The sequence below is a fragment of the Eumetopias jubatus genome, unplaced genomic scaffold (assembly GCF_037043125.1).
Source record: "Eumetopias jubatus isolate StellerSeaLion01/CBP00866 unplaced genomic scaffold, mEumJub1_p1.0 scaffold_3, whole genome shotgun sequence".
Taxonomy (NCBI): Eukaryota; Metazoa; Chordata; class Mammalia; order Carnivora; family Otariidae; genus Eumetopias; species Eumetopias jubatus.
Window position 1 is genome coordinate 35,183,341 of NW_028274809.1, and position 27,377 is coordinate 35,210,717.

General features: G+C 44.1%; 1 protein-coding gene across 1 annotated transcript in view; it reads right to left on the bottom strand.

Moving 5' to 3' along the window:
* Window positions 1-27,377, bottom strand: part of LOC114225222 (aldehyde oxidase 2-like) — an 80,544-nt gene that overhangs the window by 35,903 nt on the left and 17,264 nt on the right. Inside the window, 14 exon segments of the mRNA XM_028124739.2 lie at window positions 2,112-2,199; window positions 3,726-3,853; window positions 4,754-4,878; window positions 5,404-5,500; window positions 8,438-8,560; window positions 10,103-10,221; window positions 10,813-10,978; window positions 12,080-12,172; window positions 13,459-13,636; window positions 14,302-14,486; window positions 16,122-16,231; window positions 18,462-18,555; window positions 20,087-20,238; window positions 24,189-24,281. Coding sequence (XP_027980540.1) covers window positions 2,112-2,199; window positions 3,726-3,853; window positions 4,754-4,878; window positions 5,404-5,500; window positions 8,438-8,560; window positions 10,103-10,221; window positions 10,813-10,978; window positions 12,080-12,172; window positions 13,459-13,636; window positions 14,302-14,486; window positions 16,122-16,231; window positions 18,462-18,555; window positions 20,087-20,238; window positions 24,189-24,281 — 1,751 coding nt within the window.

Sequence of the window (27,377 nt, forward strand, 5' to 3'; positions counted from 1 at the left end):
CCAGACTGCATCTCGTTATGGGAAAGTCTTGGAAGCTGAGGCTGGGGAAGGGACATGAGAATGGCTGCTCTCATTTTAGGGGGCTGATGAAGTGCTTTGTGATTAAGGATGTAACAGATGTGAGCTAGTGCTACTGTTCTTATTGGGACTCAAATAAGCACCTTGCATTTTTCTGAAGTTGCCACTCCCCTCCCACCCACCTAGACCTGTTGGTCTGCACAGGCCAGATTGAAAATTTCCCACTTCCTGGTGTAATTCCACCAGAAAAAGATTGGCCCTGGTACCTTTGCCTTTTTGAGGTGCAACTATATGGCTATTATCATCTATGGAGATGTTGGATAACAAAGCAGAGCACTTAGCACGTGTAGAAAAATCCACAAATTCAGAATTTATGGTAATTTTGACAAATGTTAGTCTGAAGTTTACCTGTGACTTTCCATGAAGAAAGGACTGCTAAGCAAAACAGTATAACAAATAAGGTAGTAGAGAGAATTCTTAAACTGTTTATAAACTTTTCAAGAATTTCAGAAGAACCTATTTACACATAAACACCTATTATGTTAATTTACAAATAGCTCTGAATAACCCAGCAAAACTTGGTTAGCTAGGTTTGAATGAGGATCTCACCCTCTCTCTCTCTATATATATATATATACTCACACACATCTCTCTCACACCCACATCTTACTATATTGGAAATAAAATTATATTTCTTTAAAAGTAAAATAAAATCTGGATTTTCTAAAGTCTATTTCCCTCATTTTAATTATATTTTACATTACTATAATTACTAAAATATTTACAGTCTAGAACTTTCTTAATAAGGACTAGTACTAAAACAGCCTCATAATGCAATATAAATAAAGTCTGATTTATAACTCAGGCCAAAACCAAAGAACTCAACAACCACCATAACAAAACACACTGCCGTAATCCCAGAATGTGCCTCTACGTTATTCTTGGTGCTAGAAGATAATAGTAGTTGTATTAATCTCTGTGCATTTGAAGGCAAATACAAAATTTAATGGCCAAGTGTGGTCCTTTTCTCCCAAATTATAAAAATTACTAATGTCAATGGAAGAAATACAATGGTGCTGTGGTATGGCTTTAGTAATCCAGGAAATATAACACTTTAGTAATCTAAGGCGATGATATCAGGTAGAATATCTAGCTATGTGTATGCTATAAGCAATTCCCAGATAAAACATCTTTGATATAGAAACATTACATTAGAACTATCCTAAAAACTCAGTCACAAATTTGAAAGGTACTATGGTTGTCAACTGGATGTTAACAGTATTTTTAATGGTGTTTATGCCATAGTTGTATAAAATGCAATGAGTGTGGTTTGAAAAAATATAAAATTATTTCATTAGTTAGTGGATTCTTTTTTTCCTATTTGCAAAGAACTTTTGTGACACTTTCATAACAACTTAGTGGAAACACTTGTAAAAATGATTTTGTAGTTACAATGGTAAATTGTTTCCAAACATTTCAACTGCAAAATACTTTCTTTTTTTTTTAAGATTTTATTTATTTATTTGAGAGAGTGAGAGAGAGAGAGAAAGAGAGAGAGAGAGTGTGCACGCGAACATGAGCAAGTGGGGGGCTGGGAGGGTGGGGAGGCGTTTAGAGGGAGGGGCAGGCAGAGGGAGAAGCAGACTCCCAGCTGAGCCAGGGAGCCCGATGCGGGGCTGATCCCGGGACTCCAGGATCATGACCTGAGCTGAAGGCAGATGTTTAACCGACTGAGCCACCCTTTTGTGTAGGTGCCGCTACACAAAATATTTTTATAGTCAGGAAGTTTTGGTATAACAAGTTCTTGTAGCTTCTTTCATTTTTTTTGTCTTTGAGGAACCGCCAATGAAAATCTTATTCTTCAATAAATTTTATCATTTGAAATTGTGTTATCATTCAATTTCTTCATAATCTATACTAGATTTACTAAAAGTTCCTCATAAAATTTATGAGTATTCAAGTACACAGCATTTTCATTTAATATTTTAGGTAAGATTATTGTTTTTAGAATGTAGCAAAATCAAAATAATAAAAAATTATAAAACCACTCAGATAAAATGAGGTATTTTAATAATTTCATCTTTAATACTCACTTTATGTTTTCCAAATAATGGGTGCCTTCCCCCTGTTATTAGCATATCATCTTCACGATCAAGAACAAGACGAATGGGATGACCAGTTCTAAAGAAAACAAATCTTAGATTCTCCACCCTTTCCACCCACCCATCCATCCATTCCCCTATTCATCCATCTACCCATCTAGCATCCGCCCACCCATTTATTCATCCCTCATTTAACTATCTACCCTCCCATCCATCTATCTACCTTTCTACCCATCCATCCTACATCCATTAGCCCACCCATTTATCCAGCCATTCATTTAATCATCCATTCCCTGAGTGCATACAATGAGCTGGGCACTGATCCGAATTAACATGTGACCAAATTACTACTGTTGCTGTAGCCTATAACTCAAAGGTTGGAGATCTAGCTAAAGCGATTAATGTCACATGCCAGTTAACTTGCGTTTTTTTTTTTTTGTTAAGATTTTATTTATTTATTTGTCAGAGAGAGAGAAACAGCACAAGCAGTGGGGGCAGCAGGCAGAGGGAGACGCAGGCTCCCCGCTGAGCAGGGACCCCGATGTGGAACTTGATCCCAGGACCCTGGGATCATGACCTGAGCTGAAGGCAGACACTTAACCGACTGAGCCACCCAGGCGTCCCTAACTTGAGTTCTTATGGCTTCAGAGTTGCTGTTAACCCAGATCCAGCCATTTTGCATATCCCCACCACTAGTTACAAAAGAGAAAGAGAGCAAATAGATAAATGCAAACTTAACAACACAACTGCAAAAACAAGGCCAAGTACTTGTCCTTAGCCTGCTGGGTTAGCATCTTCATTTCTACCCATGAATGCTACTCTGTTGGAAGAACTGGAGATGGGATTCAGATCTTGTGATTTTCCACCTCTCATTGCAGAACAAGACACACATCTGTGTGCTTTGGGAGCTAGCTCTGAACTACACAGAATTTGTCAAAGGAAGCAGGACCTTTGAACTTTGTGGGCTGACTGGGGCTCTGACAGTACTTTGTTACTACCAAGAAACAGTCGTAGAAAATGAACAAGGATCTGAAAAGCCAGCAAATGGAATAGCATAAACAGCAAAAGAGCAAACTTTCTGGTTGAGGTTAGCCCAGGAACTTTCTTTGAGGATGTCATTTATCATTAAACCAACATTGAATAGCCAGCCCTTCCCAGGTGCAGAGAGGCAGAGGGTGGGAGCCTTTCTTTCCTGACTCCACCCTGTCTGCAGCTAGAGTAGGAAGGAAAAGTGGGGGAGGACCCACCCTCGGTGTTCCACTTGGGTAGGATACTTGTCCCACCCCTAAATGGGTCACCTTCCTTGAAACTCAAGGACAGGGCAGCCTCAGCCTTGGAACTATTTAACTAATGATATCACTTTTCCTTTTTATAGGAAATTAGCCTATTTGAAGTCCTGTGTACATTTGACTTTTCAAATAACTCTAGGAGGGTGGGTACTCTATCTATAATTATAAAGAAAAAGAGACAGGAGCCTGAATTGCCCAAGGACACTCAGGTGGTTGTGACAGCAATCCAAGTGACCCTCAGTGACTCACTGATTTACCCTTAGCTCTGTACATTTTATACCCTCCTATATCCCCAAGTGCACTTACCTGATAGCACGCTCCCACAGCTGCAATAGCTCCAAATACGGCTGGTCTTCCTATTTTCCCGCCAAAACCTCCACCCACCCTTTTGACGTGACAGGTGATCCTATTGATGGGGATGTTTAAAGTAGAGGACACTGTTTTCTGTAAAAGTTAGATAATGGAAGTTTTCCAAGAAATGGCAAAGAAGGCTTTTGTTTTCTGAAACAACATCATAGCAATATTCATCCGTACCTACTATCAGAAAAACAACAACAAAAAAAACTAAGATAGTCTAAATCTGTCTTGCAGAGCTCTATTGAGTTCATAAACATTGTTAATCTTATAGAACAGCCTTTCCAGCAGAAAAATGGTATCTTCCAGAAGGGAAACTGTCTGAGTCCTAGATTCCTGTCAGAAGCTGGAATCATAGCCAAATGCCTAGACCTGAAGTCCCAACAAGGTGAAAAATCAGCAATCTCAGGACAACTTGCTAAAGAAGATGTTTGCAGCTAAACCCTAGGGCACTTTGCAACTGGGAAATGAAAATGTGCCACAAAGTGATGTGTTCACTCCGAAGGTTATCTGTAATGATTATTTTAGAGGAAAAACCACATACAGATATTATTTAGTGTTGTTATCCAATCATAGAGCTCATTTAAGCATGCTGCAAATGAATGCACTCTTTAAATCTCAAGTGACTGTGGCTGTTCTTTTTTTAAAATTTGATTTAATTTAATTTATTTAATTTTAATTCCAGTATAGTTAGCATACATATTATATTAGTTTCAGGTGTAAAATATGGTGAGTCAATAATTCTCTACATTATTCAGTGCTCATCGTGATAAGTGTACTCTTAATCCCCTTCACCTCGACTGTTCTTTTATTTACTTGACAAGACCAGACAAAATAAAAGGGTTCTGGTATCTTAGCTGCTCCACTGGGGTCTAGTACCTGGACATCAAGTTTCTACAGGTAAAATGGCTGCCAACTGTGAGGCTGTGGGGATCAAAGGCCATGACGGAATTAGGAATTTGGGAAGGTAAAGGCGATCCTGGGCCTTACCTGCACATGGGCTGGATCCTGTGTTGACACATAAATGTCCAGTTCTTCGTCCTCTGCCTTCGGAATAACAAGCACTCTTTGCGTTTCCATGTAAAAATGTTCCTGTCCTCCAACATGGACCTCTCCTGTTAAGTGCAAGATAGGGAAATTCTTGTTAAGTGCAAGAAAGGGAAATACTTGAAAGTCTGTGCTAGTTGGAAACTACTATGTTGAGGAATTCAGAAGCAAGTAAGATGTGGACTGACCAGTCTGGATTTGTTCAGACCAAGGAACTGATGGATCAGGCACTTGTCCTGTGGCAACTGAGGGCAATCTGTTTCTGAGACTACAGTTTTAGATAACAAGTTCAAAGTGTCTGGTTCTATTCCTCTGTCCTTTACTAATCAAAGTCCTAGGGATTTTTCTTCTATATATTCTGTTGCTCCCAACACCCCACCTCTAAAGGCAACACACACACACACACACTCTCTCTCTCTCTCTCTCTCTCACATGCACACACACACAATCTGAGAGGAAGAGCTATAAGAGAAATTTGGCAAAGTTCTGAGTCTTTAGAGGATACCCTTTCTGAGAGGAAGTCACATGTTCTCAATATCCGCTTTGGAATAGAAATCGTGCAAAGATTCTATTAAATGTCCTGAGCCACTTACCTTCAATAATTTGATCAACTTTTTCAAATGCCTCCTCGACGTTTCCTTGTTCAAGTCTTTTTTCAGGGCATAGGAATGAGTTGTGCCTTATGGCACCCTAAATGATAGGAAAAAAACACACAAGCCAATTAAAATTTTTTTTTCTTCCAATGGCATTTTTTTTTTCTTAATCAAAGGCCAGGAAACTCCCTAAAATAGCCACGAAAGGAACCATCAAGCAAGGAAGTACTAGAGTAGTGGGCTCGTGGTAGAGATGAGATGGATGTCAGAAGGATGTCTTCTAGACTGCAGGGAAAACCAACAAGAAGGATTAGGGAAATGTGAAGAATTGAGATCTTGGGATGCTATGATGGTCCAGGATGATAAACACTCATTTCTCATCTTCAGTGTGGATGTCCAGGGAACAGGTGATAGGTCTAACCGCAGTACGGGTGAGGTTCTAGGCCCTCCCTCTTTATCCTCCCCTTGAAGAAAAATACTTGTGTAAGACTTAGGTAGCTCACGTACAAGAACCTCTAACTGAGGGATCTAAAGAACTGAGCCAAGTTGAGGGAGAAGACTCAAGTCCTAACACATCTCTGGGCAAGAAAGCCCAACAGACATTGCAGGAAGTTTGTTCATTTCTTTGGGTATTTGGCATATCTCATAAGGGCCTTTCTAACCCTTTCTTCTATGTTTTCTTTCTGACAATAGTGTGAACTGACTACATGTGGAGACTGGAAGCCATCCCACTCTGAGGCTTTGTGGATTCACCTATTAACAGCTGATCCTTGCTGAGCCTCTTGGCCCAACGTGATTTTCCATACTTCAGAATGGCACCTGTTTCCTGCATTCTTTCTCTCCAACAGCCTTAGAGTTCATCATCTATCTTGCTCATTATGATAATGATAATGAGAGCAGCCAATATTTACTGAGTGCTCACTTTGTTCAAGCACTGCACAATACACAGCATATGTACATGCATTCTCACATTAATTCCATTATGATCTCTGTTTTCCAGATGCAGAGACTGGGCTTAGAAAGGTTAAATGCCTTTCTTAAAGTCATGCTGCAAATAAGAGATGGAGGCAGCGTTCAAGCCCCAGCTTAGCTTTCAGAAGCCTCTTGCCTGGTGAAGAATACTTGATTTCTTAAAGCAGCAGAAAATGTGTACCAGATAGTGGACTTTTTCATTTTCTTCTACACCAAGATCTCACTGAGCCACCCGAGTTCATGTGAAAGTATGTTTATTGCCATACTGGAAATGCATCATGAGATCATATAATCTTGTTGTAATATGTGCTTTAATTAGTGAGGATTGAGTATGTGCCAGGCACTGTGCTAAGTGTTTTCCATGTATTAACTCATTTAGTCCCGTAACAGCTTGAAGAGGTAGGTATTACTATTATCTCCATTTTACAGGTGAAGAAACCATGACACCTTAACTCACTGAAGGTGACATGGTTAGTCAGGTGCACATCCAGGGTTCAAACCTAGCAGTTTGGTTCTAGAACTTGTGCTTTTAGCCACTACCCTCCACTGCCTCTCACATATACAGCACTGAAATGAAAGAATGGATGGATGGGTGAATAAGTGTTGGTATGTATGACTATTTTGTTACCTACTTTCGTTCACAAAAGAAATTTTTAGCTGACTCTGGACAGTCCCATTCTGAGAGAACTCTAGATCTCTAACCATTCTGAATCCCAGGATATTTCGTGGTTTTTCTTCTGGGTGCCATTTCCTCCTTGAGAAAATGGGATTAGAACTGAGATTTCAAAAACTGATATTAGAATCCTAGTACAACCCAGGGATGGAGAGTGAGCCAAGAAAAAGGGTCTGGACTTCTTGCAAACTTGGCAAAATGGGAATTTGGAACAGAATTGATTTGGTTTAGAAAGATCAAGAAATATGCCCTTTTTAACACTTTGAATATTGATCGAGTTGTACCTTTTAGGCACATTTTAAAAATGTCAAGTGGTTCACTGGGGCCTTTGAAAAAATTCTATTTTCTGTCACAAGTGCACAAATAAGAAAGCTTTTCTCAGCTCAATTACTCTGAACTTGCCCTTCATTGAGTTAGAACCTGCAAATCCCAGTCTATATCAGAATTTCCTATTCTAACTTCATTCTTTCTGCTTTGGAAATAGCATTTGTATTCCATCAGCCAGACCCAAAAATAAGAGTGGAAATTTCTGTGGAATTCTATCATGAAAGTCACTCTGTTTTTTGGGGGCCCCACCTTGAAAACATGATCGTTCTCAATATCCATTCTCATCATCTTACCCAATTTTTAGTGGATATGTAGTCACCTAGCATAAAGTCTACATTACCCAGCTCCCCTTGCATGTAGGTGTGGCATCTGACTAGGTGTTAACCAATGAGATATGGGAAGTGTCCTTAAAGGGAGGGGACATGCCCTTCTTCATCATCTCATTCTCTCTGCTGTCTGGAATGTGGACTTAATGGCCAAAGCTTCAGCAGCCATTGTGGACCAAAGTATGACGTGGAGTATAGAGACCATGCATGATGCAGCAACTAGATAGGAGGAGCCCAGATCCCTGAAACATAAAACCCCACATGAGCCCCGGACTGACTTCTAGATTTTTTGAATGTGAGAGAGAAAGAAACTTCAATTCTTGGTGTGTTTTTTCCCCCTCATTTCTTAGAGCCAAAGCTAATTTTAATTCATACAAGTAATACCTTCTAGAGAAAGCTGATTTTTCCAGAATGAATCAGTGACAAGAAAAAGTTAGAATTAGTCTTGCATTAAGAAATTTACAAAGGTGGGGGCGCCTGGGTGGCTCAGTCGGCTAAGTGTCTGCCTTTGGCTCAGGTCCTGATCTCGGGGTCCTGGGATTGAGCCCCGTATCAGGCTCCCTGCTCAGTGGGGAGCCTGCTTCTCCCTTTCCCTCTGCCCCTCCCCCTGCACATGCTCTCTCCTTCCCTCTCTCTCTCAAATGAATAAATAAAATCTTTAAAAAAATAAAAAAATTTACAAAGGTGCTTTTGATTCTACAACCTTACAGGAAAGAAACCTTCCTCCCCTGCTTACGTTGATGGTGAAGATTACTGGCTCCAGATCTTCATAGGTGATCTTTATCTTTTCAGTTGCACCCTTTGCCTGTACATCTGTCTCTGCAACCACAGCACAGATGATGTGGCCCACGCAAAGCACCTGTGGAAAGTACATGCATGAAGCAGGTAGAAAAATATCTGTAGAAATAGGCTTACTCAACAGTGGCTGGTGTCTTATTTATTCTTGTTTAGCAATAATAACCATACTGGAGGTCATATTCAACCACATGTGCTTGGCTAAGAAAATTAATTAAAAAATAATTTAAATAATACAGATGATTCCACTGGCCATTTTATTAAATGAATGTCAGCCCCAGAGTGGATGTGAGATTGGCTGTGACCGGAATCTGTTGTGTCTTCTGTCAAGCCTGGTTCACACGTGTCATCTTCATGGTATGAGTTATCATCGTAGAATTTAAAGAGAAGGAAAAGTGTTTTTTGTACAGTGTGATTCCTGTTACGAACTACGCTACATCCCCTCCTTCTTCCCAAACTCCTATGTTGAAGCTCTAACCTCCAATGTGATGTTATTTGGAGACAGGGCTTTTAAAGGGGTAATTAAACTTAAGTGAGGTCATCAGGGCGGAGCTCTAACCCAGTAGGACTGATGTTCTTACAAGAATAGGAAGCTACCAGGGAGGCTCATCCACAGACAGGAGGTCGTGTGGGGACTCACTGAGAGAATGACTACCTGCAAAGCAAGAAGAGAGGCCTCGGGAGGAACCAAACCTGCCAACACCTTGATCTTGGTTGATCAGCCACCAGAACTGTGAGAAAATAAGTTTCAGTTTTGTTAAAGTGACCCAGGCTGTGGTATTTTGTTATGGTCTCCTGAGCAGATAATAGAGCTCTTAAGTAACAGCTGACCTCTTCCTCTGGAGTGCAACCAAAAGAACAGTGATTCGTTTCATGGTTGGAGAAACAGTCTGTGTGACTCATTGAGACTTGACAGTACTAGCTAACACCTACTGAGAGCCTTTGCGTGCAAAGCACTGTTGTAAGCATTTTACATGCATTAGCTCATTTAAATCTCACAGTAACACAACGGTGTGGGTGCTACGATGATTCCCATTTTACAGATAATGATGCCCAAAGGCACACAGCTAGTGAGGGTGGAGCTGGAACATGAACCAAGGTAGCGTGGTTCCAAAAGCAAGTATTCAATGAATGATCGTGGAATTGAATTAAAAGGTCAAGGATGGCAAGAGCAACTTTATAACAAATGGCCTGTGTAAGAGTCAGTAGGGGTGGGGGTGTGTATGTGGGGTTGGTCCAGGAAGGGGAATTTAGTATAAATAACAGGGAGTAGCTGTATTTTTCGTACTCTCCTTTTTAGGTTTTTCTAGGGTATTCTATCCTGACACAGTCAGCTCCTACATTTATTCTTCAGACAAGGGTAAATTGACTCAAGAGCACACAGTAGGAAAACTAGGACTTGTTTTTCTGCAATAAATGTCCTTTTTACTATGTAATTTCTAAGTCTGTCTGAATAAAGATGTTAGGTGTAGAGAGAAGCTGGAAGAATTGGCACTTTTATCCCCCAATGGGGGGGGGTGGGTAGAGGGGGGCGATTGAAAACCAGCTCGAGGTCGGACCTTGGTGATTATCTGCACAAAGTCACCTGAGAAGGCATGCTCTGTACCTCATCTACAGCCATCAGCTTGTCATCCTCAGTGCAAGTGGTGCCTGGAATGTCCTCAGCTGTTATCACCTCAACCACCCCAGGTAGTTCAAGGGCCTCAGACCAGTCAATTGATCTGAAAAAAGATAAATATTTAAGAAGTAGAAATCAGCAAACTTTGAGGGCCCCAGACCTAAGGGAGAGATAGAACATTGTTGAAAATAAAAATTACAACAGTCTTGGGTCCTGACCAATAAGAGCTGAGCTGCCCCAGGATCCAGGAGGTTCCCTGCTGAGTTAGGGTAACACTTCAGCTACTGGAGGGGAGAGAGGGTCGGGGACCATGTGGCTGTGGCAAGGGACCTTCTTAGGAAGCTTAGGACACTGGGCATTTACCATTCAGAAATGCAGTATTTCAGGGTTTTATCCCCAGTTGAGTATCGCCCTACTCTGAGTTACTCCTGGGAGCCACGCTTGAGGCTCCAGCAGAGAGCTGAGGTATTATGAAGTTAGAATAGAAGCAAGGAGCCCATAACTACTATTTTTGTTCTCTCTTTCTTAATGGTCATTTCCAGATAGCCTCCCTTTCTGCTCCTGGGGATGGTGACCTTTTCTTTATTCTTTCAATTTTAGGTTCTTTGTGTTTAGGACACGGCAGAACAGGCACATTCTTCTGAGGGAAACTGCAGGTGTGATTTTAAAAATTTTTTTGAAAGCTTTCCATTTTTTTTTTTTTGCATGGTCTCTGGTATCGGTCACCAAAACCATGAAAAGTTCTCTATCCACCATTGGAATGTCATCACAAAATATGGCTTCACCTGTAGTATGATTAAGATCTGATAGGTGCATGATGGGACGTCCAACTGGGTCTTGGAGGGATTGGTGAGAATCCACACTCTGCAGAGGGAGACAAGAATTGCCCTGGAAAACCTGAATCTCCGCAAGTGGCCCGGCCAATTACCAACACTCCTGATTCAGGATTAAGAAATCAGTTGCCCTCAGGCAACAAACACTGGAGTGGGTCAGATGATAAATGTGACAATTTAATGATGTAACTAGACTGGGAAATTGTCCTGTCAGTTATGTGGTAATGCTGACCTTTTGGCAGAATTGTGAAGTAGGTGAAGGGGGACCCTAACTTTTCCTTTTGGCATCTTCTTTTTCCAAGTCGTGCCTCTGTACTGCTTTATTCTGGAATTCAGAGGGCCTCCATGTCCTGCTTTCTTACCTTTCTCATGACAAAACTGTTCACAACTAAACTGATCATGATGATGAAGCCTAAAGTGATATAAATCCCGATGGCAGGGCACCAAAATCTAAGCCAAAACCTTGAGTGTCAACTTGAACGGGGCCTGGGGCAGGAGAGAGGGGAGAAGAGCTAATGGAGTGGAGTCCACCCAGATCCAGACCAAGGTGTGTTGGCTGCCCTTGTAAGTGGTCCAAAAACATCCCTGGGAGGATAAGGAGATGGAGGTGTTTACTCTGGAATGCTTCTCACGGATGATCTGTGTGTGTGTAGAGGGGGTGTGGGGGAGGGGCTGGGTGCTAACAGATAATAATAGATACTTTCCCTAAATTGTCCTTCAAGACGGGTGGGTTCAGGTACTGGCAGGGCTCTTGCTTTGCTGACTGGAGATCAGACATTTGCAATCAGGGCTGGAGGCTGAACCGTGCTACTGTCTTGCTCAGTCCTTCCCCCACACCTGGCTTAGGTGCTCTTCAAACAAATGCGCAGAGAACATCAGTCGGAGGAGATTATCAATTATTAGTCAGACGGTCAAGCCATCCCAGGTTGGTTCAGCCTTGAGTATGCATAGTGGTAGCTCAGGCCTGATTCTAGATACAGTGGCTCCCTGACTTGGCCTGAACAAAGAGCAATGTACCAGCAAAAACTAGAAAGTCGGAACTATAAATCACAACTCTGAAGTGCTTGCTTAGCTCACGTAGCTATCGCTTATCTCTTAAGTCCTAGGTTTCCATTAAATCATACTCACTGACCTGGTACCTTTGGACTCCCTGGGGTCCTGTGACAGGGAAATCTTCTAGAGCACCTAGGAATTGGTCTGAAATTTCAGGATAATCATGGCTGTCCTGAGAGACAATTCAAAACAATAAAGATGAACCGATTAGCCTATGATTAAACTGGGCTTTGATGTGTGTGAAAATGACCTGCCTAAATTATCCAAGAAATTGCAAGCCTGGGGTAACCTGGAGGACCAAAATCCACATCCCCTCCCAGGATCTCCCTTTTTATGAAGGTATCTTGCCCTCCCTTCCTTTCCACATAAGGAGGAACTGGACTGACTGATTTGAATCTGATCCTCCAGTCACCCTGAGGATGGAGAGACCTGTCAGTGAGCTGGGTAAAGGCAGGAGATGAAAGAAAATTGGGGGCTGGATCAGCCATCCCAGAATGAAATGGAGTTCACTGTACACAAAAAAGCCCACACCCTGATTGCTTTTCTCAACAATGCAGCAATTCAGCAGTAAAATTGGGAAAGCTCTCTGGGTGTCTGAAACACACCAAGTGTTTTGATTCAGAAATTAAATGGCAGGATGACTGCCCTGGTGAATGTGGTTGGTACCTCTGAGTAAATGAAAATTGGACACCTTGGGTGACGTGAGGAGTGTTGGGGTGGGGTGCGGTTGGAAACAGGGGGTACAAGGTAGAGTGAGAGTTATATTCATAGTCAGGGAAAGAAATAGAGAGTGAGAGAATGTTTTGCTTTGCTTAACTTATTCCAGAAATTTATAATCAGAAAGTCTAGAAAGAAGCCACTTAAATATTTGCATACAAATAAATTTTAGTATTTTTTTTTGAAAAATAAAATTTTATCTTACATTTTATATTGAATATAAAATTCCAGAACAGGCAAACCTAATCTCTAGTGCCATGAAGTGGATCAGAGGTTGCCTGGAGGCAGGGCTGGGAGGATTGACTGCAAAGGGGCCAAAAGGGACTTTTGGGGGTGATGAAAATGCTCTATACCTTGTTTGATGGTGGCTACGTGGGTTTGCACATTTGTTAAAACTCATTGGGTTTAAATAGGTGCATTTTATTATATGTAATTATACTGCAGTAAAACTGAGTTGAAAAGAAAAAGAAATTGCACACTGCGGGCAGGGGCACTGTGATGCTGTGCTGCTCAGGGCACGCAGTGAACATCTAAGAAATGCAGACAGCCTGGCATCCTGAGCCTCATGTAGCAGCCCTCCAGGGATGAATTCTCGAAGAAGGGTTGGCTGGGAACTGACAAGACCCACCTCAGAACAGGTGACAGGTAATGGCCCAGGCTGCCCACAAGACAGGTTGCACAAGGAGTGGAAAAGCTGGGAGCTTCTGGCTGCAAGAAGCACAGGAACGCCAGAGCACTTACAGGCATCAGCTTTCCCAGCTTCTTCAGTTCCTGCAGAACTTCCAGGTAGTATTTGAAGAAGAAACTGACCACCAGAGTCCTCTTGAATTCCACGTTCCACCCTGGAGCCCAGCCTGGGAGGGAGACTTCTTCCAGAAGCAGCCTGCAAGCTTCCTCTAGCATCAGCTCATTCTAGGGCCTGATGGGGTTGGAGGCGGGGAAGGGATGAGTTCAAGGGCAGTTTCAACCGCACAGCGTGTACTAGATATTGGATAGTGACAATTTAGAGAACCTCCGGTCTCCTTTTATGAGTTGGAAGGGAACTTAGAAATCCTCTAACCAAGCCCTTCAGGAAAATCCAGGCACTGAGCAGCCTGAGGGTCATGGCAGGGTGAGGATGGGACCCTTTCATTGCAACATGAACCAAGCATGTTCAAGAGCCAGACCATGCTGGAACCAGGCATTAAACAAAGAGCCCGTTAGGGACAATTCCACTGGGAACTGGACAGGCCCTTACTGAGGAAGAAATTGAGTGTTCCCGAGCAGCAGTTGCAGCGATAGGTGCCCTCGGACACCAGCTGGTGTGGGTTTGCTGGAGGGCTGGCGTGGGCGTGAGGACAGAGACTGAACGCGGTCCCGGGCCAGTTTCATTGTATCCCACACCCACAGTGTGGCCCCTCGTTAATCAAAGTCAAGTGAGGTTTGATTCATTAGCAAAATTACAGAGAGAACAAGCAGTGTGTTCTACATATAGGAGTTTCCATCTTCCCAGGGCTTTTAACAACATTGGCCAGAGCCAAATCTCCTTTTTTTTTCTTTTTTGACACCAGGTTTCACCTTTGGGGTGCAGGGTTCACTGCCTACCTCCCCACAAGCTGCTGGCAGGATTTCTGTGCGCTGACCGTGGCGGCCCCAACCCCTCCGTAGGAGATGCTCAGGTCCTCAATGGCGTCTGTGCCTTCCTTGAGGAGGACCCGCATGCCAGCACTCACGTCGGCCAAGGCATTGTGCTGGCCCTGAGCCTGTCGGAAGGCTGACACAAATTCCCACTGTGGGGACAAGAACCATTTGGGGTTGTTTGACATGTTGAAACTAAGAGCATGGCTTCTGCTTCTCGGTGCTACTAATTCATCACTTAGACTCAATCTAAGAGGACACAAAAGACATTTGGCACAGCTAGAGGACAAGTCGGTTGCCTTCTCATTCAGAGTGAGCATGGCATCCTCCCGAAGGCCCATCCCCATTGCCCGGCACCCTCAAGGAACAGGGATCACTGTGCACTTTTCCTGAGGCTAAGATGCCTGGATCATGTCCAAGTGTTCTGTCTCCAGGGGCTCTTCCCTCTAGTCTCCAGATGCCTCAGACTTCATGAGGCTGGAGGAGCCCTCCCAGCACAGGTAGTTTTTGTTTATTTGTTTGTTTTTTAAAGATTTTATTTATTTATTTGACAGAGAGAGACACAACGAGAGGGAACACAAGCAGGGGGAGTGGGAGAGGGAGAAGCAGGCTTCCCGCCGAGCAGGGAGCCCGATGTGGGGCTTGATCCCAGGACCCTGGGATCATGACCTGAGCCAAAGGCAGACGCTTAACAGACTAAGCCACACAGGTGCCCCAGCATAGGTGCTTTTAAATACAATTTGCTTACAGTGTGAAAGAGACCCACCACATTTCTTGGTTTGTAGAAATGACCACATTTCCACTTTGCAAAGGTCACAAAGGAGTCGACTAGAACTTTCTGACAGTGGACTAGGGACTCTTGTATCAGGAACAAGAGTCAGGAGGGTGATGGGCTGCCCCACTGGGCTCTTTGGCACCGTGACTGTGGATGTTTTGACATGGGGTTAATGGTGATGACCTGTGTCTCAAGTGTGTTTCCAACTATATGGCCACTGAGGGCACTGTGCTTGAGTTGGCCTGGTTTTCTGTCTGGGGCCTTTACGCAGATGCACATTTGACTGGAATACATCTCAAAGTTTCCATTGCAAAGGAAAAATAAATGAAGGTCATACATGGCTGAAAACAGGACTTAATATAAGACTTCCTGCATAACCAAGCTAACTCCTGGCTTTTGATCAGAGTGTGTGTGTGTGTGTGTGTGTGTGTGTGTGTGTGTGTGTGTGTTGAATTGCCTCTCTCTGGGAAGACTGTACTCTTGGACTCAGGTACGGTTTTGGGGAGAGACACGGAACACTGAGTGAGGACAGAGGACCCATGCCACAGCCAGCTGGGTGGTCACATCAACCCCAGATATCCTGTGTGAACAAACTTCTGGAGGCCCTCGTGTTCCTCTGAGCTGTTGGAGTTAGCTAGAGTGGGAAGTGGGGACGCCCAGCCCCAGCGTCTGCCTCTTTGTGGGTGAGGCAGAGAAGCTCATTCCATAGCAGGAGAGCTTTAATTTCCGCCTCCCAGAGTCGATCTGTAGACAGAAAGTAGTGTGGAAACACCACCACATGCCCTCAGTGGGCCCCACCCCACAGCTGAAACAACAACCCCAAATCCACACCCCAGAGCTGCTCGCCCGAGGGTGTCTGAGAGCTTTGGTGCTGGGCCAGCCCACAGTGGACAGGAAACAGATTTTCAGGGCAGAGTATTTTCCTTCCATCTGTTTTCAGATTTCTAAAATGACTGCATTCAGTTACGGAAAGGGAAAAACAACTCTCAGAAGCAGCCAGCAGAATTCTTACCTTTTGAGAGTGTGGGATGTACACAGATTCCAAAATTTCCTCTGGCTTAAGGTCTGCACTTGCCAACCCGCCAAGAGAATGTTCGTTTAGAGGAATCTGGCGTGTACCTTCTGTTGAAGAAAATGACATTTCTGCACAGTTGCAACAGGAACGCTGGAGTATTCCGTACTCTTAAATGTCAGCAGCAAAGAGGAAAAGGTCACCTTCCTCTGCCCCAAGTGAGGCAGCCGTCTGCGTGCGTGACAGTCCAGGGCTGCCCCGCTCCTCTGCCCAGGGTGGGTGGCGGACTCCCCTGGGCATTCACGTGCTCTGTGAGCTGGGGCTCCTGCCCCCTCCAAGGCCGGTCAGGCCTATGCCATTTTCATCTTTAGGCAGAGGCTGGTTGACTAAATCTAATTCTTTCAACGCTATGATCAAGGTAAGGGCGTAGCTTCCGCGGAGACAGGGTTTATTTCCACTAGCAGCAGAGCTCAGATCGTTGCATTTGCTTTTTGTTCTTGCTGCTGCTGCTGGATACCTACATCCTTAAAACGAAGTGAGCAATTCACAAAACCTCCTTTCAGCCCAAGTGTTACAATTCAGCGGTCAGAGCAGTAGCCCCCCCCCCCCCCCCCCGCCCCGCGCCCCGTTATAAAACGTGGTTTGTGGCTGCACAGCAGTGCCATGAGGAGATCAAACTGCAGCCCAGAGAGTCTGAGGTGGGTTTGTGCCTGACAAAAGCGGCAAGATGCTGATTGGAACATGGCGGGGGGTGGGGGGTCCCGAAGGAGGCGGGAGTGCCCGGAAGGAGCCCCTGCTGACATTTGCTGGCCTATCCTGCTGCTGGGTCAGCAAGCACGTCTACCAGCCTTGCCGGAGCGAGGCTGCGCTCAGGGCGGAGGTGGCTTGGGCAAAGCTGGGCAAACAGAGACCTTAAGCCAGAGGTAATGGCCAGCAGCCCAGGAGGAGAACACCGCTACTGGCACTCCCACCACCGGTGACGTAGAAGGCCCTGCGCTGCGTGCGGCCAGGCCGTCCTTGTATCCCGGTGCTCCAGGGTCTTGCTTCTTCTTTCCTGGTCTTCAGGGGTCAGGCTGTGGTTGTCTTGGACGGCAGGCGGGGAGGGCTCAGAAAAATGTGTGACACGGCCAGGCCAGGCTGAGGCCCTTCGGCTCCCCACTCCTGGGTGGGCCCCATGTAAAGCTGAAGAGGGACACCGAGAGCTTTTCCTCCGCACAAAGCCTCTCCCAACACTCCCCACCGTTAGGGATGGGCTCATATTATGGCCAACAAACCCCTGGAGAGGGTTACCTCGCCCCAGGGGTCACGTGGGGAGCAGATTGTGATTGCTTCCCTGCACCCTAGCCCCTGGGTCCCGCCGCCCATAGGAGGGGTGAATGACTGGCTGGCCAAGTGGGGTGGGCGGAAGGAGTGGGTATCTGATGGGTTGCGGGTGAGGGACGGGTAGGAGCGATCACAGGGAGAAGCAGAACCCCGGGGAGGCAGCCCATTGCAGACAATGGTTCCCATCCCATGTCTGTCTCTACAGGTGGCCTCGGCAGGGCGGTTGGATGGACTAGACAGGCTGTGTGTCCGACGTCCGGCACAGCCGGGGGCCATGGTTAGCGCCCAGGAAATGGGCGTGTCGGCATCGGCGGAGCAGCGGAGGCACCAAGGGAGATGAGCGTTTCCGGGGAAACAAGGGTAGTTTTGCATGGAACGGCCCCAAGGAATGATGTTCTCAGCCAGCATGTAAAATGAGTCATTCCCTTCCTCCTGTCCCCAGAGGTCCCCTGGTGTCTGCAGTGTGTCCTCCCTGGCCTGGTGGCTTCACACACAGCAACTGAGAGGGGTGGGCATGAAAAGGAGGAGGGAGCAGCCCTCAGGCAGCAGAGAGCTTTGGGCTGGGGCTCTGCACACCACCCCTGGCTGTCACACGGCTGTGGGGGGGAGTGTCCGTGTGGGTGGGGGTGTGTGGTGCCAGCAGGAAGTGCTAGCCACTCCCTCGCATCTGTGTGCCTTCCTCCAAGAGCCCGAGTTCCCTGCGGTGGACTAAGAGCCCCAGGCCAGGGCTTTCACTTACAGCCATTCCCTAAAAAGAAAGACAGAAAGTCTTTTTTTTTTTTTTTTAAAGATTTTATTTATTTATTAGAGAGTGAGGGAGAGAGAAACAGCATGAGAGGGGAGAAGGTCAGAGGGAGAAGCAGGCTCCCCGCTGAGCCGGGAGCCCAATGTGGGACTCGATCCCGGGACCCTGGGATCATGGCCTGAGCCGAAGGCAGTCGCTTAACCAACTGAGCCACCCAGGTGCCCAAGACAGAAAGTCTTTGGTGCAGTTCAGAATGTTCTGGGGTAGCTTACCTTCTGATAGCAGATTGAGGGTAGCGTTGCCCACAGCCAAAATTGGATTCAGATCCGAATAGCAGTGCCGGCTTATAATATGTCCCCCTAAGGACTAAGAAGAGATAGTTATAACCTCGGTCATTCTATCCCTCAGGTCCTATGCCCCACGGGCACCTGCTTAAGGTCCTCTCGCAGTCACAAGGAGTCTTGTTCTTCTTGGCAGAGGGACTCCATTCTGACCATCTGGGAGGCCCCTCCCGCCCACTACTTTGGATCAGGAGAGGAACTGATGGTAACTATCTCTCACACAGCATTCGGTCTGTTCTACCTCTTCACACACATTCACTCATTTCTCTTGACAACCCAGTGAAATTGATGCCATTTTTCAGATGAAGACACTGAGCACAGAGGAATTGTGAAACTTGAGCCCGGTCTTCCAGCTAGGAAGGGGCAGGACTGGGATTCAAACCCAAGTAGTGGGACTCCATGGCCCACTGTGAACCACCCCCTGCTCCGCCTCGGCCACAGCACAGGTGGCTGTGGTACCGGCTGCAGAGCTGCTGTCCCACATCTAACACTGCCTCCAGCATGGCCAGACCCCACGTGGGTGTGCTGGGGCTCTGGGCTCCTACACCACTGAGGGAGAGCTGCCCTTTTCCTCTTCTGGGGTCTGGTTGAACCTATAGCATCTCAGAACTTGGGAGGGAAATGACTGGCCATTCTACATCATACTCTCCTCCCCACATAGTGATGGCGCCTCCAGTGGCCACCTTGGGTTGCTGTGGTCTGGGCTGGAACATGGGTGAGGACAGGGAACCCCCATTCCTCTAGGAATAGCTTGATGTTCCAGTTCTTGTTTCCACTGAGCTGAATTTGCCTCCCTGGATTTTCCCCTATCAGTCATACTTCTACCCTTTGGGATTATATGAAGTCAATCACATCTGCCCTTGTGAATCTATACACATTTGAAGGCAGCGCTCGTGATCCCTCTGACTGCCCCAATCTCCACCATTCCTCTTTCTGATGCGGTTTCCAACCCCGCACTCTCCTGCCACCATCTCCTCGCCAGGCTGCAAGGTGTTAGAGTTCTTGACAGGAGGAATCACTGGAAGAGCTTTTTCAAAAGAAATACGTACTCCCTTAATTTCCCATATCCCAAGGATTTTTAACTACCATTTGGGGGTATGTAGCAGAGGGAGCATGCCTATTTTGAAAACCCATGTCTCTTCTGTTTCTTCTTCAGAAACAGCCAGACTTTAAAGTGTGACTCTCAGATCTGAGCCTTATTCTCCAGCTGCATTCTGAGCAGTATGGAGTAGAGAAGGCTACCCTCCTTATTTTAGGTACTATACTTCTGTTAATGCAGCCTAAAACTAAATTAGGTTCTTTGATAGTCTTATCATGAAATTAGCAAAACTATGACCTACATTGTTACTTGGCTATTATGTTGAACTTGACTTAGAGTCCTCTTTTAAATATATTTTTAATAATGTTTGCTAAATATTAAGTATTTATTTATTGTCCCTTTTGTTTCAATCTGCTGAGAACCTTTTGCATACTGATTCTGCCAATGCTTATTTCAACACTGCAGTGAGATTAAGAAATAGGTGCAGTGTGTCTGATGATTGGCCCCCAGAACATACTGCCATATTCCGGATCTGCTGGCCCGCCAGACTCTTCAGGTGCTTCAGGAGGGCTCGGTATGTCTGAGTTTTCTCCTCTGGAAGCTCGGAAACTCGCTCAGCCAAAATGTCTTTTACTTGGGCGAGACTACAGCTGGCACCTATTGTCAGTCCTAGGAAGCAAAATTGTTTTTATAGGTGACATGGGAGGAGCAACTGAATTATAATCATGGTGCCAGAGCTGTCGCATTCAGCTGGTGCTTTGGCTCCCAACACTGGCTGCACAGAGAATCACTGGGAACTCAAAACAGCACAGATACCTTACTCCCAAATCACTTAAGTCGGAATTTCCAGACACGGGGCTTTTTCAAAAGCTCCCCAGGTAGTTCTGTGCAGCCAGGAGCAATCCCTGGGCTGGTCTCTACTCTTCTTTAGACAAATGCAAGGAAATAGAGGCTAGAAAGAAGGAATGAGAGTGACAACTAGCAGGTGGCAGACCTTACTAGAACTCTCCTGACTGACCACAGTGAAACTATGCAAAGATGTTTGTGACTAAGGGGAATAAATCTGATGGCATTAAAATAATGACAAAGGATTTTCAATCACTTAGATCATTGTCTATAATCAATAATGCTTTGACTGCCGATTTGCACCTCTACAGGTAGTGTTGATACTCAAAATCCTTGACAACCAGTTCCAAGAGGGCGCCAGCCAATCAGAATGAATACAGCTCCTGAGGACCTTCCCCAGATATTATGTTGGGTATTATTGGGTGTGGGGACATCGGGGGTCCCCAGGGAGTGTCCAGGGAAGTGGGAGTGATGGGACATCATCCAGGAGGATTGGGGCAATGCTATTTGCTACCTGACAAGGAAGTAATTAAAAATAAACAGGTGTTGCAGGCATACTTGTGAGTATTGGCAGGCTATTAGCACCAGCTTTGGGGTTTCCCTACAATAGAGATGAAAAGGGTCAGATCAATCTTTGAAAGTGAAGAAGTCACCCAAACCGTCAGGGGATCACTTAGTTGGTCTTTTAAAATTAATCCTTGACTTCTTTGCCTTTGTAGAATGAATTGCCCACACATAGAGTCTGATTTGACATCACTTCCAGGGCTGGGTTCTAACTTTAGTTAGTCTGTTTTCCTCAGGTTGCAGGCTAGGCTTTGATTTTTCTCTTGTGGATTAATCTTTGAGAATATTTTACCCTCCCGCATAGCTTTATCTTTTATCTATATTAAGAATGTACTTGGCACAATACTTCTTCCACCCCTGCCAACATACCCATATAACACATAACATACCTGCAGCTTCAATAATCACAGCTAACCTAATTGATCAGGGAAACCATTATCTGTTCCTTATTATCCTTATACGAAGCAAATCTTGCCTAAAGATAACTCAATTTCTCTTCCCCCTGGAATGTCTCAACCTAGAGTCCCCACCCTGTTGCTGCCCAGTGTTTCATAAAAGGCACTCTGTAACATAGGAGCCCATCTCAGACCCATCAGCGATGGTTCATTGCTTCCTATCACCATAGGATCCATCGGAGCTTGGTCTTTAACTTCTGCAAAAATCCTGGCCATACTTTTTGCTCTCAGGAGCACTGGGAAGTCCAAGCTTGTTTCCTGTCATGCAGTCCCTCCTACCTTATAGACCCAGAGCCTTATTAGTAGGGAAGAATTCAGAAACAAAAGGATGTTGTTGTTGTTGTTATTTTAAGGTCGGAAGCATTGTACAGACCAGCCTGACCATCTCTTATTTGACACAGGTAAAATAGGGCAGTTCAGCCCCAGGGTAGAGTAAAATGCTGGCTGTCTGCTCTGCTCTATTTCCATTGCTCACATTACCCCCTGACTTTGTGTTAGGCTTGACATGGTTGTACTGAGAAAATTCTACTTACTGTATTCCTATTCACATTTTATTCCATCTTTGGTCACAAAACCTAGCCTGTATAATTGGAAAGAGCTTCGACTTTTTTTATTCTTAGAATGTGGGTTTTGTTCTAACTTCGTGTTTTTCAGAGTGCATGGGTCTATGGGATAAAGATGTGGGGACTTTCTGGAGTACTTACTATACTAAAGATTTTGAGGGGAAAAAATGTACACCAAGTCAAACATGTACGTGATTTGGATCAGCATTCAAAATTTAAACAAATATAAACCTTCACAGAAATTTACTTCCCGTGGGAGGGGTCCTGGGAGGGGGGAACACACACATTTGGCTCCAATGTACCCCTCCCCCACCAATGTTGGCATTCTTCTGGGCCTTAGGAAAAATTTGGGAATCTTGGGAAAAGTTCCTGGAGGAACATTCTGCCACTAGAGGGTACTCACACTTTAATTTTAAGAGGGCCTGAGGAAGGCCTACAGCTTCCTCAGATTTCAGAATCCGGCTCTACTTTGCAGATCCAAACTGAGCAGTCCATTCCAGCCATCAATTGGGCAGGCTATGGAGTGAACCTGGGGGATGGGGAAAGGCTCATCAAGTAAGGGAAATAGTTCTCAAGTGGAAATGGGAGATGTGTGGCTTGGTGGCCTGGCCACTAGCCAGTTTGGGGACCTTTGGCAAGTCTACTCTCCTTTTGCATCTTGGCTTCCTCATGAGGAATTCCTAAAAATGAGGGATTTGGGTAACCCTGAGGAATCTGATTTGTGCTCAGAAGGGTCCTCTCAGGCACAGACATACGGGGGCTCAGTGATAGGGGGATGGTGAAAAGTCTCATCTCTCCTTTGAACAGAGCAGCTTATTTTCATTTATTTATTCTGTTTAAGGTTTTTTTGTTGTTTTTTTTTTTTTGTGAAGGCAGGGTTGGGGTGTTAGAGAAGTCTGAAAACTGGGCTAAATAATACCTGGGGTGAAGATTAGGGAAAGTTTTTCCTACCTTAACCTCCTGCTTACATTTGTTACCTCTGCTCCCAATCCACCCAGTCTACCACTACCTCTTCTCTCCCTTCTGTTCTCACCAAGATTTTGAGTGAATCTAAGCACATTCCCCTTGTTTTCTGAGTGACACTCAGGTGTGCTACCTGAGTCGTCCCCAGGCTGGAGCTGCAAGGCCCCAGTGCTGGGCAAAACCAGGAAGGGTCCCTCCCCTCGCAAATGGGTAGGATGATGCCAGGGAAAGGCATGCTTGCTGGTCTGCTGCACAGTCCAACTTCGGCTGATACTGGTTAGGAGCCAGGAAGGTGGGACTCCTGGATGGCAGTGATACAGCCAAGGCAGGTCCCCTCCCCTGCCTACCACTGATGTCCATAAGCACACAATGGCCTACAAGTCAGTCTTGACTCAGCCTTCAGTTCAGTCTACCTCCTTGTTGCCTAAGTTAAGAAAGTCATCATTACCACTGTATCACAAATTCAAGTTCCTGACCCACTCATTCATTCATTTTTTCCCATTAACTCATTTGTCAGTCATTGAACTGAGCACTTATATGCATGTATAGTACTTACATGCATGTGCTTACATGCTAGGAGCTCTGGGGGATGAGGAACGGAGTAAAATAAAATTCCTTTTGTCAAAGGGTTTGCTGTGCATCTTGAAGGCAAAGTCTTGCAGGTTTTCTTCCTACTTTGTGAGTACCACCTTGCCTGATGTAGTAGTATTTGCATGTAGTGGGCCACAATGTCCCTTAAGGACATTGTAAGTGACTGGGGTGCTTGCCTGGGCAGGTCTTTGTCTCATTTTACCTCTTGCCATTGTCCACATGAAGTAAGTAGCATTCAAGCACCAGACAATATTTCTCCTACTTTCTCCTTGCAAACATCCTCCCTCCTAGAAATTGACTATTCAACTGATGGATAGCACTAGTTCTCTTGCTGTCTTGCCATCAAAATTACACTGCAAATTTACTGTCTTTGGGTCACCATGGCATTTTATAGGCAAGAATCCTGCAAATGACTACAAGGTCTTAAATGATATCATCTGAATACCTCATATTCTGTGCAAAGCTTTTGATAGTAAAGTTTTATGGTAGGGATATTATATCACATCAGAAAAATGATGAAGAGTTAGAAATAGGCCAGACAAGACAATGTGTAAGTAGGTTCCAAGCTCCTTGGTAAGTGTAAGCTTTGTGCAGGCATTGGTTCACTAATGTTTTACTAAGAATACCAGGAACTCACCATCCCTTGTTTTGGATACCATACTGAGCTCAGAAATCCTAGCAGGAGAGAGGAGAATTGGGTGAAAATGTCCTTGAGATTTCATTGCAGGTCCTGAAAAGTAAATACATATATTTTAGAGAGATTTAGGAAAGAGAAAATGCCCTTTCTTGGCATTTAAAGTTTCTCATAAAAATATTCAGATACTAATTTTTAAAAAATTGATAATAAATGTATATAGATGTAAAAGCAGTAGCTATATGTCCTGCAAAGTAAATTTATAAGGATGCTCTCCCAGTATATGTATGTATTTATTTATACATTTACTATATGTTTATAAAAATAGAAAATAGAATGAATGGGAGGTTATTAGAAAGCTCTTACACATTGGAAGCAGGAGACATATATAAGAATATTCATAATAAGAAACATATAACCTACCAAAACTGAAGCAGGAAGAAATAGAAAATTTGAACAGACCAATTACTAGCAATTTGAAGCAATAATCAAAAAACTCCCAACAGACAAAAGTCCAGGACCAGAGAGCTTCACAGGTGAATTCTCAAACATTGAATTATTTATTTATTTTTAAAAGATTTTATTTATTTATTTGACAGAGAGCAGGAGGGCACAAGCAGGGGGAGCGGCAGAGGGCGAGGGAGAAGCAGGCCCCTGGCTGAGCAGGGAGCCTCACGTGGGGCTCGATCCCAGGACCCTGGGATTGTGACCTGAGCTGAAGGCAGACGCTTAACCAAATGAGCCCACCCAGACGCCTCTCCACCAAACATTTAAAGAAGAGTTAATACCTATTCTTCTCGGGGCGCCTGGGTGGCTCAGTTGGTTAAGCGACTGCCTTCGGCTCAGGTCATGATCCTGGAGTCCCAGGATCGAGTCCCGCATCGGGCTCCCTGCTTGGCGGGGAGTCTGCTTCTCCCTCTGACCCTATCCCCTCTGATGTGCGCTCTCTCTCTCTCATTCTCTCTCTCTCAAACAAATAAATAAAATCTTTAAAAAAAAAATACCTATTCTTCTCAAAAGAATTATTCCAAAAAATAGAAAAAAGAACTTCCAAATTCCCTCTGTGAGGCCAGTATCGCTCTGATAACAAAACCAGATAAAGACATGACTCAAAAAGAGAACTACAGGCCAATATCTCTGATGAACATGGATGCAAAAATCCTCAACAAAATACTAGCAAACCAAATCCAACAATACATTAAAAAAATCATTCACCACCATCAAGTGGGATTTATTCCTGGGATGCAAGGGTAGCTCAATATTCACAAATCAATCTCCATGAAGCATCACATCAATAAAAGAAAGGATAAAAACCATATGATCATTTCAAAGATGCAGAAAAGGCATTTACAAAGTACAACATCCATTCATCATAAAAACCCTTGACAAAGTAGGCTGAGAGGGAACATACCTCAACATAATAAAAGTCTTGTATGAAAACCCCACGGCTAACAATAACTGAACAGAGAAAAATTGAGAGGTTTCCCCCTAAAGTCAGGAACGAGACAAGGATGTCCACTCTCACCACTTTTACTCAACATAGTACTGGAAGTCCTAGACACAGCAATGAGACAACAAAAAGAAATAAGAGGCACCCAAATTGGTAGGGAAGAAGTAAAACTTTCACTATTTGCAGATGACATGATACTATATATAGAAAACCCTAAAGATCCCACCAAAAATGACAACAACAACATAGAACTGATAAATGAATTCAGTAAAATTGCAGGATATAAAATCAATGTATAGAAATCCATTGCATTCCTATACACTAATAATGAAGCAGCAGAAAATGAAATTAAGAAAGCAATCCCATTTACAATTGCACCAAAAATCACAAAATATTTAGGAATATACTTAAACAAAGAGATGAAAGACCTGTACTCTGAAAACTATAAAACACTTGTGAAACAAATTCAAGATGACACAAAGAAGTGGGAAGACATCCCACGCTCATGAGTTACAAGAATATTGTAAAAATGTCTATACTACCCAAAGCAATCTACAGATTTAATGCAATCCCTATCAAAATACTAACAGCAGTTTTCACAGAATTAGAACAAACAATCCTAAAGTTTGTATGGAACCATGAGAGACCCTGAATAGCCAAAGCATTCTTGAACAAGAAAAAAAAAATGCAGGTATCACAATTCTAGACTTCAAATTATATTAACAAAGCTGTAGTAATCAAAATAGTATGGTATTGGCATAAAAATAGACACATAGATCAATGGAACAGAATGGAAAACCCAGAAATAAACCCACAATTATTTGGTCAATTAACTTTTAACAAAGGAGGCAAAAATATACAATGGGAGAAAGATGGTTTCTTCAACAAATGGTGTTGGGAAAACTGGACAGCAACATGCAACATGCAAAAGAATGAAACTGGACCACTTTCTTATACCATACACAAAAATGAACTCAAAATGGATTAAAAAAACCTACTGTGAGATCTGAAACCATAGAAATCCTAGTAGAGAACACAGGCAGTGGTTTCTCTGACATCATCTGTAGTAATATTTTTCTAGCTATGTCTCCCAAGACAAGGGAAATAAAAGCAAAAATAAATCATTGGGACTACATCAAAATAAAAAGTTTCTGCCCAGCAAAGGAAACAAGCAACAAAAAGGCAACCTACTCAATGGGAGAAGATATTTGTAAATGACATATTCAATACAGGGTGAGTATCCAATATGTGTAAAGAACTACAACTCAACAGCCAAAAACCAAATAATCCAATTAAAAATGGGCAGAAGACATGAACAGACATTTCACCAAACAAGACATACAGATGGCTGACAGACACATGAAAAGATGCTCAACATCACTCATCATCAGGGAAATGCAAATAAAAACTACAGTGTGATATCACTTTATACCTGTCAGAAAGGTTAAAATAAAAAACACAAGAAACAACAGGTGTTGGTGAGGATGTGGAGAAAAAGTAACCTTTGCGCACTGTTGGTGGGAATGCAAACTGGTGCAGCCACTGTGGAAAACGGTATGGAGGTTCTTCAAAAAGTTAAAAATAGAACTGCCCTACGATCCAGTAATTGCACTACTGGGTATTTACCCCCAAAATACAAAAATACTAATTCAAAGGGATACATGCACCCTATGTCTATTGCAGTATTATCTACAATAGCCAAATTACGGAAACAAGCCAAGTGTCCATCAATAGATGAATGG